This window comes from Podarcis gaigeae (assembly GCF_964106915.1).
Source record: "Podarcis gaigeae genome assembly, chromosome: 4".
NCBI classification, from domain to species: Eukaryota; Metazoa; Chordata; class Lepidosauria; order Squamata; family Lacertidae; genus Podarcis; species Podarcis gaigeae.
In genome coordinates this window covers 69,563,533-69,577,326 of record NC_139677.1, presented here as the reverse complement: position 1 = coordinate 69,577,326, position 13,794 = coordinate 69,563,533, and the positions used below count along the sequence as shown (strand labels likewise).

The 13,794-nt window shown below is 40.8% G+C and overlaps 1 protein-coding gene across 9 annotated transcripts; it reads right to left on the bottom strand.

Moving 5' to 3' along the window:
* Positions 1-1,324: 1,324 nt before the first annotated feature.
* CGGBP1 (CGG triplet repeat binding protein 1) lies at positions 1,325-13,574 on the bottom strand. Of its 9 annotated transcripts, none has more exons than XM_083737515.1 (4): positions 13,422-13,574; positions 8,260-8,319; positions 7,106-7,246; positions 1,325-6,327 (listed from the first exon to the last, which is right to left on the bottom strand). In XM_083737515.1, exons 3-4 carry the CDS (start codon positions 7,109-7,111, stop codon positions 5,809-5,811), a joined length of 525 nt encoding a protein of 174 aa, XP_083593641.1. In that variant the 5' UTR covers positions 7,112-7,246; positions 8,260-8,319; positions 13,422-13,574; the 3' UTR covers positions 1,325-5,808. The 9 variants fall into 9 exon arrangements, with proteins under 9 accessions (XP_083593641.1, XP_083593640.1, XP_083593642.1 ...); XM_083737514.1 differs by having other exon boundaries at positions 13,349-13,572; XM_083737516.1 differs by lacking the exon at positions 13,422-13,574 and adding an exon at positions 9,429-13,106 and having other exon boundaries at positions 8,260-9,086.
* Between the last annotated feature and the right edge of the window lie 220 nt (positions 13,575-13,794).

Below are 13,794 nucleotides of genomic sequence, written 5' to 3'. Positions count from 1 at the left end.
CCCGATTTCTTAAATATATAGGAGGTTTTGTGGGCAAGAGGGGTCCTTTAATCAGGTTGAAAAATCTTTTCTATTTGTTATTTTAGAAGTTTGCTCAGTTAGCTTATCATTGTCTCACATGCAAGAGACATCTGATAACCCGTGGGCTTATTCTGCAAAGGTATCCCAACTATGAAATGCCCTCCCCCTTGGCATACAATTGGCACCAGCTCTGATGAATCTTTGGTGCCATTTGAAAACTCTCCTATTTCAGCAGGCTTTTATGAGAGCTTAATTACCTTGGACTGGTTTTGGTCCTTCTTGCTGCTATTGAGACTGCTGTGATTTTATCTGCTGCTCTTATTTCTAATTGTGTTCGTCTCCAGACAGATCCATTTGCTTTCAGCTAAAGGTTACATTCCAGAATTTTTGTGTTGTCAAAAGGATAAAAATATTTCATAGGCCAGCAGTGCTGTCACAACATCGTCAAAACAGCTACATCTTTACATTATTGCGCTGTACAAGAAATAAATTATTCTGGAATCGCCAGGAATGAGAAACCTGTGCCCCGCTTTTTATCCAGGTGTTTTCTTCTCCTGGGTATTTGGATAAAACAGGCTTTCCCCAATGTGAAGCCCTCCAGACATTGTTGGTTTCTTAACTCCCATCAGTCCTAGCCAATACGGTCAACAATCAAGGAGGGTGCGAACTGGAGTCCCACATCTGAAGTCCCACAGGCTCCTTATTACTGACTGAAATGACTCTTTTCAACAAGGAAGCAAAGCCTTTATTTTAGATAATGATTATGCTACAATATAACACACTGACACATTTTTAGGTGCAATCCTAAACTCTAAGCAGGGCATCATGGAGTGCCAACTCAACACTCCCAGTGCTCACACCAACCTGGGTGGAATGTGGAGTGGCAAGCAAAAACACTCCTTTGCTCTGCTAGCAGCCAGACTGGTGCAGCAAAGAGGATTAGATTCTCTCCAATGTCATGACATGAGGGTGGCAAGATCTCAGGAGAATTGAGTGGATGCTGGGCCGGGCCAGGCCTGCTTCCCCAAAACATGTCAAGGCTTTCTGCGAGTGGGCTGTTAGTGGTAACATCTGCATGTTGTTTGGGTGGGCACATTGCCCCCCCCCCATCAGTAGAGGCTAGCAGAGCTAGGAAGAGGGACATCTCAGCTGCACCCAAACCCCATGTAGCATGGCGGCCTGGATTGCTCTATTTTGCCAAAAGAAATAACAGAAAAGGGGAAACGAAAAGTAGTCAGTGCCACCTCTCTATCTGGCAGTTCTGCTATGTATCTTTTGCTGTTCAAATATGACCTTGCTGCCGTTGTTTTAAAACTCTTTATTTTGTAAAGTTAACACAGAACTTTAAAAACATAAAGACAATGAATATTCAACATGCATAAGCAAACAAAAAAATATTCTAGCAGCAAATTCAAAGATGGAACAGTAAAAAGGGATAGCAAGATTATCCATACAATATATATCTATAAATAAATGGTAATGGTTAGCACACTGTTATTTTGTTCCTTATTTCACTCAAGGAAAAAAAGTTATAATGGAGACACAAAATCAGTTTAACTACGTCACTATCTATCTTTGCATGGTTGTAATAGACAATTTTTTTTATTTATTTTAAAAAACCCTTAGGGAGTTAGGGATTTTTGAGTAGCATAAGAACATATCCTAGTTGGCAGAAACTATTTTTGCCATCTCTTGTAAACTGGACAGGTTAGTTCAAAGGTTTTCTCAATCCATTATAACAATCAATATAAAAACCTGAACTTTTAACTTCATAAAAATGCAGGTTTGGAAGTTTGGTGGGAGCCAGTTTTCAAAAGACAATTAGGTATGTCTTGACAACTATATGAAGAACAGTAACACCTTGGTTTGTATTCAAACTTACAGGGCAGTCCAATGCATTTCTACTCAATATATTGCTCCACTGAGTTAAGTGTTAATCATGACTTAAGTTCCATTAACCTCAACAGGAACTAAATGCAACTAATTTAGGTTGTTCTCTAATGCACAGTTACTTGAGAGTAAGCCCAGTGGGACTCACTTCTGAGTAGACATGCATAGGATTGAGCTTTCGGCTTTGATCCAACCCATTATTAGCGGCGTCCTTCACCCCCAACCCGATCTGGATGGTTTGTACGTTAACATCTGATTGTGAAGGATGCTTCAGTAAATGTATGCTCTTTCTCAACCAGATACTCATTTTAGCATTAAGAAAGCTTAGAAACATTTCTGTCTCACAAAAGGAGTCTTGTGTTCAATGGAGTCTAGATCAACAAAAATTGATGTATTTGAAGTTTCTGCTCTATGTCAATTGAGAACATATGAGCAGCCAAATCCTGTACTTGGAAGCAAGTCCCATGAATTCAACATGACTTATGTTGAAGTACGCATGTACAGGACTGTGGCTTTCAATAGCTATTCAAAAGCCAAATCATGTTTAGGCAACTACTCAGACCAATCTGTAAAACATTAAGTTATATTCCTTTGGCTAGGTTGCTACTAGTTACTTATTTCAGTTCTAATTTTTACATGCACAAATGACACGAAAATAACGTGTGCAAAGGTAAACGATCCATTTTGTGCTTACAGAAGTCTGGCTTTCAACAATTCTTTTCATTGGTGCGGTCAAAACAGTGATTTAATATCCTAAAGAAAAGGAATCTAATGTTACTTGTTTCCATGATTTGTACCAGTCATCTGGGTTAATAGCATCATGGTGCAGCTTCCATTCTTCTACACAGCACACTTATGCACGGCCTTTTCACTTAAAAAATAATGGGCCAAACAAGAACTGTTTAACTGAATGGTAGCCAACCAAATGTTGGTGGACTACAACTCCCATAATCTCTGAACCTTAAACCATTAAGGGTTGGTGGGAGTTGGAACCCAGCAACATCTTGAGAAAACCAAGTTAGGACAGGGGTAGTTAATGTATTTTGTGGTGAGATGCGTAAGTTTCAGAAGCACAAGGCAATTTATGGATCACCACTCTGCACATTAATTGAAAGGGTGAAAAGAAAGTGTGCAAATGCACACATACAGCCTCCCCCGCTCTTTGCTGACATTTCCTTGTGAGTGATGAGGCTGCCCTACAAATAGAAGAACCAAAGCAATACAAATACCCCAGGAGTACAGCACATGCATTCCCCACTGCCATGCACAATGGGCACCTACTCCCTTTCTGACATCATACAAAGGAAGTTTGTAGATGAAGATGACACAGAAGTACACATATATTGATGGCACAGCATTCTAATTCACTAGAATTAGTAGATAAGCAAAATAAAATAAAATAAAAACAGGTGGTTTTTTTGTAGGGAACTACCCACTTGCTCCAGCATTCCTCTCTGACAAAGGTAGATTACTGTTTAATGTTTATTTTTTTAAAAAAATATAAGGTATCTGAAATTAAATGAGATAAATTTTCAACAGAATATCTGTTATGGACCCAAACAGGGCATTTTTCTACTCCCAATTCATTATTATGAGCTTTCTTCATAGGTAAGAAAGCTGGTCTAATCTTAAAACTTGACAATGGCCTGCCTATGAAACTGATGCACCAGTGTCATCCAGTCCAATAGAGTAACACATTTCTTTTTAATGCTGCACTGGAGTAGTGCATCTCTGCACTTGAGAACTATTGTGCAGGAAGTCTATAATGGAACACACATTCTGTGTGCCAGCAACTGTTTTTCATTCTGGAACCGAATATTAAGGCTGTGATCCTTTGTTCAGCTACGAGTTAATTAAGCTTAGGGCTGATTAGGTTCAGCCCAAGAAAGAAGACCCCAATATTTTCCTCCATGCTGCAAATGTAACATTAGGAGCAATACATGGGGTTCTATTGGATTCTTTAAACAAAAAATCAGAGTACTTTGGCAACAACTGCAGTGGCAGGAAAAAAAACAGAAAAGGGAAAAGGAAGGTGGGGTGGGGGACACACAGAAGCTCCTCCTCAAATATATGGAAACCTATAACAGATGCCACCTATGCAATTTCATACAAATATGAGAGCAAAAAAATGGATTAAATATGAAATATACTGTTTTTCGTAAGCTAAGCAGTCCAGATCCTGGGCTACATTCACCAATGCCAAGCTCAACGTGGCACTGCAGATTTTGGATAATCTCCAACATAAAGAGTATATACCTACTAGAGTAACTTGGCTCCATTGATTTCAATGGGTCTACCTTGGTGATCACCCGCTTCCTCAAACTCTATGCAACTTTTCAATGCAATATTGCCTGTGTGACTGCGTCAAAAGCTTCCAGTGAATCTGCATGTTCCTTAAACTGCTTATTCTGCTCTCTTATCTGTTTTAGTCCAAGAAAAGAGGGGAAAGTGTGGGGAAAGAAATGGACCCATCATCTGACTCCAACCAGATTTCTATGGTGAAGTTTCCTATTCTTTTCTATTTGATTTGGGCTTTGGATGTTAATTAATAATAATTTTTTAAAAATAGGCCAGAAATAAAAAGCTACTTTGCTTCCTTTGCAATTCCACCAAGAAAAAGTAAAAAGTCTGGGGCATGATGCTTTTAAAAGTTATGCATTTAAAAACTCAATCAATAGAAAAGACAGTTATGGTAAACTCTCCCATTCTAATCAATGGGAACCAAAAGTGCTTAACTGTGGTAGGATCAGGAATTGCTGTTAGCTAATGCATGAAGAAATATTTTAGTCATGAATTACAAATTCCTATTAATGCTTTGCTCCTTGGAAAACATTTCATAAAGAAAAAGACAACAGACAGTGAAGCAAAAGGTATCATCAGTAACTCTAGGAATTTGTATTACATAAACCTAAACTGTGCAAAGTTCAAAAACATGAGATATTCACGTAGATTTAAAAAAAAAACACCCAACCACCTATTTGAGCCAGCTTTGAAATTAAACAGGGAGCAATGGAAATGCACATTAGACAACTTATATTTATATCCATTATTTGCAAAACATTGCCATCTACAGGCAGCTGACTGCGTAACTTTACTCTTACAGTCCTGCAGCTTTCCTCTGATCTGTAGTATAATTAGGGATGTGGGAGAATTGCTCCTTTAATTCTGTGGAGTATGTCATATACTCTTGCTTTCAGGACTGTGTACGCAAAAGGGATGCTCAGCAGAATGAGCATCCAACAGTAGATGCTACCCTTGCCTTTCAATAGGATGCACATCTACATCCTTTCAACCCTCAACAGCTACGCAAGAGTTTGCACATCCAGCCACCAGTTAAAACTTCTCTAACCCACAGAATGTGGGTTCAGGATAATAGCGGAAACCAGAAAAATGGAAACAGTAGCACTGGAAATCAAGCTTGCAGGATTGCTTTGGCATCCCTATGTATAGCTATGCTGGAGATAAATTTATGCTGAAAATACGGGGCACGCATATTGGGCATATATGAGTACACGTTAAAGCCAGAAATTAGACTATTGAGTTTGACCATGCCTAATTTGATCATTTGCAATTATCAGGTAATGCAGGAGGATGAAAAGCGAGCAAAGGAATTTTTCTACAATAATGATTTAGCACTGGACTGTACAAACTCAGCAACATGGCACCTTTCTGCCATTTCCCACCACTCAAGGAGCTCAACAACATTTTAGATCCAAACTCTTGTAATACTAGAGTCACCAACAATTTGTTGCACACCGTTGCGTTTTGCAATAGATTGTCATTTTACAATACAAAAACCATTACGTAACATTGCATGTGCATGAATATAAAAATAAACCACGTCACTGCTATGCAACTGTTAATACTCCACACTTAGAACCAAGTGGCCTCCTCCACTCAGTGGTCTTCGGACTTGAGAAGCTGGTGTGAATACCCATCAGGCAAGTAGGTTTTTCTTAGCTGGTCTGCCTTGGGTATGGAGTTCCCATTCTTCACGTGGCGAGAGAGGAAAGCTCGCACAGCTGGGTGATCAGCCTTCTCGAGGGGAATGCTAGCTTCCAGAAACATTTTTACAAAGTCCTGGACGACACCGGGCTTCTCTGGCGGGGCTGCGCTGTTGCACTGCAAAGAGGCAGTCAGAGTTCGCGGTTTCTTCCTGACAGTTTGCTCCTCAAACTCCCCCTTGCGTTTGGTGTGCGTTTTGGATTTGAGATGGTCATTGATGGCTGACTTGCGAACATGATTCAGGACCACATTGCAGAACGTGCAGTACAGTTTCCCCCCATCTTCATACAGTTCGCTGCCAAATTCAGTAACGCGATCCTGAGGAGTCACATACAAAGCGGTTTTAGAACGGCTCCGGGAGGGAGGTGGCTTCACGTCAAATCGTTCCATTGCAGTCTTCAGTAAACTGATCTTAAAACAAACAAACAAACAAAAAAAAAACAAGATAGAGTATTACATTTATGTTCACTCTGTAAAGTCTCCAGTAAACAGCGGAATTTGTTTACTTGGGTATAGCTGAATACCAGAATGTTCAATCACCAAAACGTTCCTACACCAAGAGATACAAATGCCGATTTCTCTACTAGTTGACTGCAGGCAAAAATGTACTCCGACAAGATGATTATACCATGCTGTGACATTTGTGAACAACAGCAAAATTATTATGGGAAAGTTGTTTTAAAGAAAATGGGCTGTATGCATCTAAATAGTTCCACTAGCGTACTGACTTTTAGCTACACAACAGAACTTCCCAGTCTCCTCTCCCTGTGCTCCTCCTAAATCTGTTTCAGGTTTTCCAACCCTCCGGAGCAGAATTATAGGGTGAACAGGAAGAGGAGAGGGCAGAGAAATTACATTGCACAGCCAGACGTCTTGCACTAAAGGGCCTATTTAGCTGGATACTGCCCTATGTTTATGTTAGAGACCGACATGTGTAAGTCACATGTTGGCCCCTGGCACTGATGACTGGCCCAAGGTTCTTGTTAAAATAGAGTTTTCATGATTTTTTTAAATAGGCTTGGGAGATATAGCATATAAATTAAAAGCATATAAATTATAATTTTTTGGAACAAACATTACTGCAATGTACAGTAATTTGCAGCTATCTTGTCCATGAATATGATGCATACTTCCATTATTTGTAGCTAAAGTTATGAACATCAGCTGCAATTCCCAGTGAAAAACGTACTTCCATGGTGTTATCACTGCTCTATCAGGTGCTCCAGTTCCACACACGGCTCAGGTTTGTTACGGAGAGGCTAACTTTCACAGAATTATAACTGGGAACCTAAACTAACTGAAGAAGCTTAAATCCAACTCCTGCTTCCATCTGCAGTTGAGAAAGAAAAGGGCACGTCACAGTACTTTAAAACATTTGAATGAAATGGCTTGCATAGCATTTTACTTCCACCAGCATGACACTTTTAGATATCTCTAACACTTATGGTCGCAGTTCACTTTTATTTTATTTTTTACATTGCTGGTTTTATGGTTGTTGCATTGATTTGTATATCTGAATATACCATCTTAAGAAGCTTCCCAGCTGAAATGTGGAATACCAACAATAACCACCTTCATGGCAAACATGTGTGCTTCAACCAGATCTTATTATTTTTATGATAAATGGTTTGTACATAATACAAATAATGCTTGATTTTATACAGGTAAATGTTTGTTAGATATATTAAGGTAATATTTACAGAGAAGTATAAAGCCTCACTGCTTGTTCCAGTGCAAAACTGAGTGGGAAAAGATTTATTCAGATAAAACCAAATAGATTTAGTTTCAAAATATTACTTAGATATGTTTTTATATATTTGTAGATTGCCCTGATGATTGAACTTCTTGTTTCCAAAACACCTCAGACAACAATGGAATATTTTTGGCGCTTTTCTTTGTGGTTTATTCTTGCATTCATTATCTCTCCCCATTTTTATTTTTATTTTGGTTTTGAGTCTTAAGGGAAGGAAATGCAGAAATGCCTTAAAGCATGGTGATAGTGGGCAGAATCAAAGCATAACATCCAGCCCATTTCAGGTGGATTAGAATTCAACTCACAGCACCATAAAGTAGGCAGACATTTTCAGTATTTAGGGACATTCCTACAATGCTCTGAAAACCCAGCCTGATTTTTGCTATGATTTCAGAAAAGCAGTACTGCTGCTAAGCAGAAACACATTTCTCCAGTATGAACAATTACTAAATGAATATTGCAAAATTCCCAATTATGATCAATTATACAACTTGCATTTTGGATTTATGTTATCACAGTCAGTACAATTTGATGCAGGTATATGCAGAAGGAAATCCTAGTTACTCAGCTGCAATCCTACATACACTTACCTGGAAATAAGCTCCAATGGATGCAATAGGTCTTACTTTACTGAGTAAAGAAGGATTGATCTGAAAGTAAAAATTGTCCTCCCGTTATCTATGGAAATGTAAGGTAAGCTACCTTAGAGTAGTCTCCTAATCTTGGTTCTCTTGCTATCCCTCGTCCCATCCCCACAACCAGAAAATGTTTAATAAGATTAAATGTTGAATCAGCCAGAAAAGGGGGTGGAATTGTCACAATTTTTTATATTTATTTTTTTAAATCACTTATTTCCTTGAACTGAGGAAGCAATATATTATTTTGAGCAGATGAGATGAACTGATATTGCTCATTGGTAACAAACTAACAAGCAAAATGAACTGACAAATCACAAGTTTATCAGGCAAAGAAGCTGTATCCCTCATTGAATGGTAAAGGGTGACACCTAGTGGTTGAATTCTATCAAGTTCCCTATTATAAGAAGAGGCCATTGTCAAGTCCGGCAGTGGCAGCTGGGGAAATTCCACTTGCTACACAGAAGTAGCAAATTGGAATATTCAGTTGTTGTTTTGATAATGATTTTTCATAGAAAAATAAAAGTGGATTCAAGCTGAAGTGGGATGTCTGTTCCAACCTCTGCTCAACAGCACTACTTACTTACTCTGTCTTTGAAAGAAACCACTAACTAATAGATCTTTCCAAAACTTATGCAGACGATCTATTATAACAAATTCCAAATGCACTTTTTACAGTCACTTGCATTCAGCTAATGGGGAGGGGAAGGCTTCCCTATCTCAGGTTCTCAAATCTAGGATTATCTTATGTATATAAGGACATCATGAGATTCACAAGGCAACTACAAATTTAAGTTCTTGGTATGAGCTTTCGTGTGCATGCACACTTCTTCAGATACACTGAAACAGAAGTCACCAGACCTCTCCCCACCAGTGAGAAGGTGGGGAGGGGTATTACTCAGAAGGGTGGTGGGAATGAGTAACCCTTCTGAGTAATACCCCTCCCCACCTTCTCACTATATAGAAGGGTCTGGTGACTTCTGTTTCAGTGTATCAGAAGAAGTGTGCATGTACACGAAAGCTCATACCAAGAACTAACTTAGTTGGTCTTTAAGGTGCTACTGGAAGGAATTTTTTTATTTTGTTTTGACTATGGCAGACCAACACGGCTACCTATCTGTAACTACAAATTTAAGATATACTCTAGGATCTGCTCCTGCCCCAAACAAACTTACATTTGTAGATACCTAATTCACTCCTTCTCACATCCTAAACAATTTCATAAAGCTGTCTCTCACCATCCTATTGCCAAATTACTGATTGATTAATTAATTAATTATTGAATTTCTATCCCAGCTTTTCTCCGGAAGGAGCCCTGGGTGGCAAACACATCCACAAATCAAAAACAACACTGTCAAAACATTCCAAAAACTATTACAACTGAAAACATCTAAAAGCAAATTTCAATTAAAAACAGTACTTCATCCAGTACTCTTTAGTCACTAAATGCCTGGGTAATGAGGAATGTTTTCAAATTCCTTCTAAAAGTTAAAAGTAATGGAGACAGATGCACCTCACTAGAGAGGGCATTCCACAAACAGGGAACCTCCTGCCAACCTAGCAGTTCGAAAGCACATTATGTTGGTGACATGCAGTTCTATCTCTCCATTTCATCTGAACCAGGGAAGACTGCGAAGGTGCGGAACATATATGAAAGCAGTGATGGGGTTGGTGGGAGTCACAAAACTGAGAGGTGCTGTAGGTGAGCAGTTCCTGTGTCTGGAAACCTGGCTCTGGGCAGGGTCGCATTCCCCTCGAATAATTTTGTAGATTTGTAGTCTGAAAATACAGTACTCCTGGATTCAGATCTGTCACTGGAATCTGTCTGTGGCTAAGAGTGTTTAAGAACAGCTTAGGCCAGTTTGCAAGCTCAAGTCATCCCTGGCCCACGATAGCCTGGTCTCAGTTGCCTATGCTTTGGGGCCCTCATGTCTGGACTACTGTAATGCACTGCTGTAATATGGGATGCTGGAGGCTGAAGCTAGTGCAGAATTTGGCTTCCAGGTTGGTCAATGGGGCAGTTCAATGGCACCATGTACCACCAATCCAAGGTGTTAGTACTAGCATACCAAGGCAGATGTGGGTTGGGACTCAAGTACCTAAAGGAGTGCTTTCCCCAATATCAATAATCTCGGGCCCTTGCCTTGCCACTTGTAGGGTAATATCTGGTATACACTCAGACTTTCGGCACATTGCTCTAATTCTGAGCCCTAGTTCATTCAGTATGGTGCCCCTTAGCATGGGGCAGATACTTCCCTTATGAAGTGGCTGCTCCACACCAATACCTAGTTGCATGAATCCCAATGGACACAAATTCTCTCTCCCCCAGATGAAGCACATGTGTACACCCATCAATATAGAACAGCAACTTCATATGTGAATTGAACAACATGGGGGCAGGGAGAGTGATGCCCACAGCTTCACCATGTAAGAAGAGAAGCACTGCTGCTTACCTTTATGGCTAAACTTAAAATCACAACAGATGGACAATTTCCAACTGATGCTGGCAACACATGCATGGTTTTGCGGTTGGTTAAAATAAATTTATGAAGAGCAGTGGCGACCTGCCCCAAGTCAGAAGGAATTATCCTAATATCATGCCCTATCCTCTACCGCACATGAGCTTTTTCAATCTCTCTTGCTCATTTGCCAGAAGAACTCAGAAGTACTCAGTAGATCACTTCATCAGTTGCCTGTGCATGCCCTAAATGTGGTCACTCAAGGTCACTTAACACAGATTAACAATGCATCTGCATCATGTTGTCATAATTACAGTGGCTACCAAGAATTATTTCACCTCTTTCAATGTCTGCTTATGAGTGGAGTGAGAATTTTAATCTGTGTGAATGCAAAACTGGGAAATTACTCTATATGAATTAATCTGGTGGGTGCGATTTTGTGCAGACATAATAGCCCAGATGCAATAAGAATGGTGAACTGAAAAAAGAAAAAGCTGCAAATAGTAGAACTTTATCTAATGAGGGACTACAGCCTAGTCACTGGTTCCTGGGTTAAAGCAAATGTCATAGAATGTCCTCATTATTCTTATCTGAGGCATCCATTCCCAGATTTAGCAAGTGCACATTTGTGGAACAGTTCCTCCTCATGCGTGCCCGGAAGCCATATTTTCTGATTTGAAAGCCCTGTCCCAACTCCTGGATATTTGAGGGAGCTTGTGGTTACTTAACAGCAAGGGCAAACTGTTGTTTGCTGTATGAATTTAGTCCACACATTCTGTGGCTGAACCATGTGTGATCAAGGTGTTTGTGCTATAATGATACCACAAAGCTGGGTAAAAAGGTGTTTGTTTTTTGATGGTGGATACTGATATGAGTTGCAACTGGGCAGCAGCTATAGGATAAGTACCTATAAAAACTAAGAATCTCTTATCCATTCCTTGTTATTGTTGTTGGTTTTTTGTTTTGCACCATGGGAATGCCACAATATATTGAATTTATGCTTTTTTTAAACATTGTAATCTGTGAGCTACGATAAGACAGTGTATTTTTGTGATTCTAGTAGAAATCACTTGGATCTATGTCTTAAACTGAATTTTCCAGAATGATGCTGCTGTAGTGTAGAGCATTAGGTGAACTATTTCTTATGCTGCACTCTCAGTTATGCCTTGATGATGGATGGGACAGTGCAGGTGTGAATAGAGTCTGAATTTAAGCCAAAGAGCAATCTTGTCTCAGACGTGCAACCATGACCCTGGACCTGCATTATTGTGCCACAGCTTTGTCATAAAATGCTAGATTTTCATGTGTGCATGTGTGGGAAAGGGTTCCTTTAATTGTACAGCCTGTCAGTATTGGAGTGAACTATAATAAATGGTGGGTTTTGCAGATCCAGCTGTAAAAATAGTATGGATTCATGAGAATCCATATGTGAGATTTCTATTTCTAAAGAATGAGGGGATGGAGATATTATTTCATGGCATAATCTTGGGTCAAAATGTGAGCTGTCACCAGATTCATTTGGGTGTTCGTCTGTAATAATAGCCATAATTTTGAAATTTAAAAGATTATGGTCCTCTTCACACCAGCTGGTAAATACTATGAAAGGGTTAGTGAAAGAATCAGCTTTTCAGGTAAAATACAATTCACACATTTTCCTATTATCAATATTGTTATGAGAACTAGATTAAAACAAAATGCACAGAATCTAGGCCAGACAATGCCTTAACAATTGGCAAAGCCTGGAACCATAATAGTACTGAAGTCTCCAAGATAAGCCAAAACTAAGTGGACATCAATAAAACTGAAAGCTGCCCTGGGGAAAAAACTATACTCCAGACTAACATATCTCACAGAGACTGTGCAAGAACAAATACTACCCTGAGCTCTCAGGAGGCAAAATATAGTATACATAGTGCAGAAGCCCCACTAAGTTCCCTACACCTTAACTCCCAGAGAAGTGTATATCGGATTACAGCTTTACAGTTCAAATTTAGGCATGTTACTGTTTACTTTGAAGTAATTCAACTACGCTCAACAGGACTTACTCCATGCATTAGTACTATACGCATGGGACACTAGCACCTGAATCATCAAACCAGTCAGTGGGCAAGGACCTCATGCAAACGTTTCCAGAACTGGACCCACCAATAAACGCTCCATTATGATACCTCACCAGGAACATGTTTTTTTTTGTTCTTCGGTGAATTTTACGCTACTACAGTGCCAAACTCTTTCTCAGTGGCTCTTTAGAGGTTCCCACATTATATTTCCCTGTGCAGATTTTTCTTCACCAGATACAGCATTTATGCTCCACAATGGCTTCGTCTTAACGAGGAGCCCCAACGTGTGCCCCCCAACACACCTCCTTCCTAGCCCCCCCCCTTTAGTAGTCTACTCGCCGCTTCCAAATCTCAGGGGTTCTTTCTCCCTCGACAGAATTTTCTGCGCCCCCTGACCCGCCATTTCCCAACACCCCCCATTTTAGCCACCCCTTTCACCATACAACCCAATGCTATGTCTCCCCACCCAGGTGGGGAGGGGGGACCATTTCCCTCCCCCCCCCCGGCGCCCAACCTCCTTCTTACAGCTCTTGACAGCCGCCTGTTCTGTCCCCGGGAGGGTCCGGGACTCAGCTTCGACCTGCTGCTCCGCGCTCACCTTCCAGGTCCCGCGACAGCGCGGAGCAGACTTGGCGGAGCCGCCTACCAGACAGATAGACAGACCGGAGGAGGAGGGCGGGCGGGAGGGAGGGAGGGGGGCGGTGAGGGCGGTTGGACAGAGTTGCTTCCTCTCTCCGGCTCAGCCCAAGGGGGCGGGACTTACCCCCCCAGCAACACCGCCGCCAATCACGGCGTCGGAAAAAGGGAGAAAGCCCATGCGAGAGGAGGGAGGAGCGAACGGCGTTCTATGCGCCTCGCGACGAGGAGAGTGGCAGGGGCTCGCACCAGTCGCTGAGGAGAGAAGGCGGAAGTCGAGGGGGGATGCCGCGGCCCACTCACAAGGGAGGAGGCGGAGATTGTTTACTTTGAAG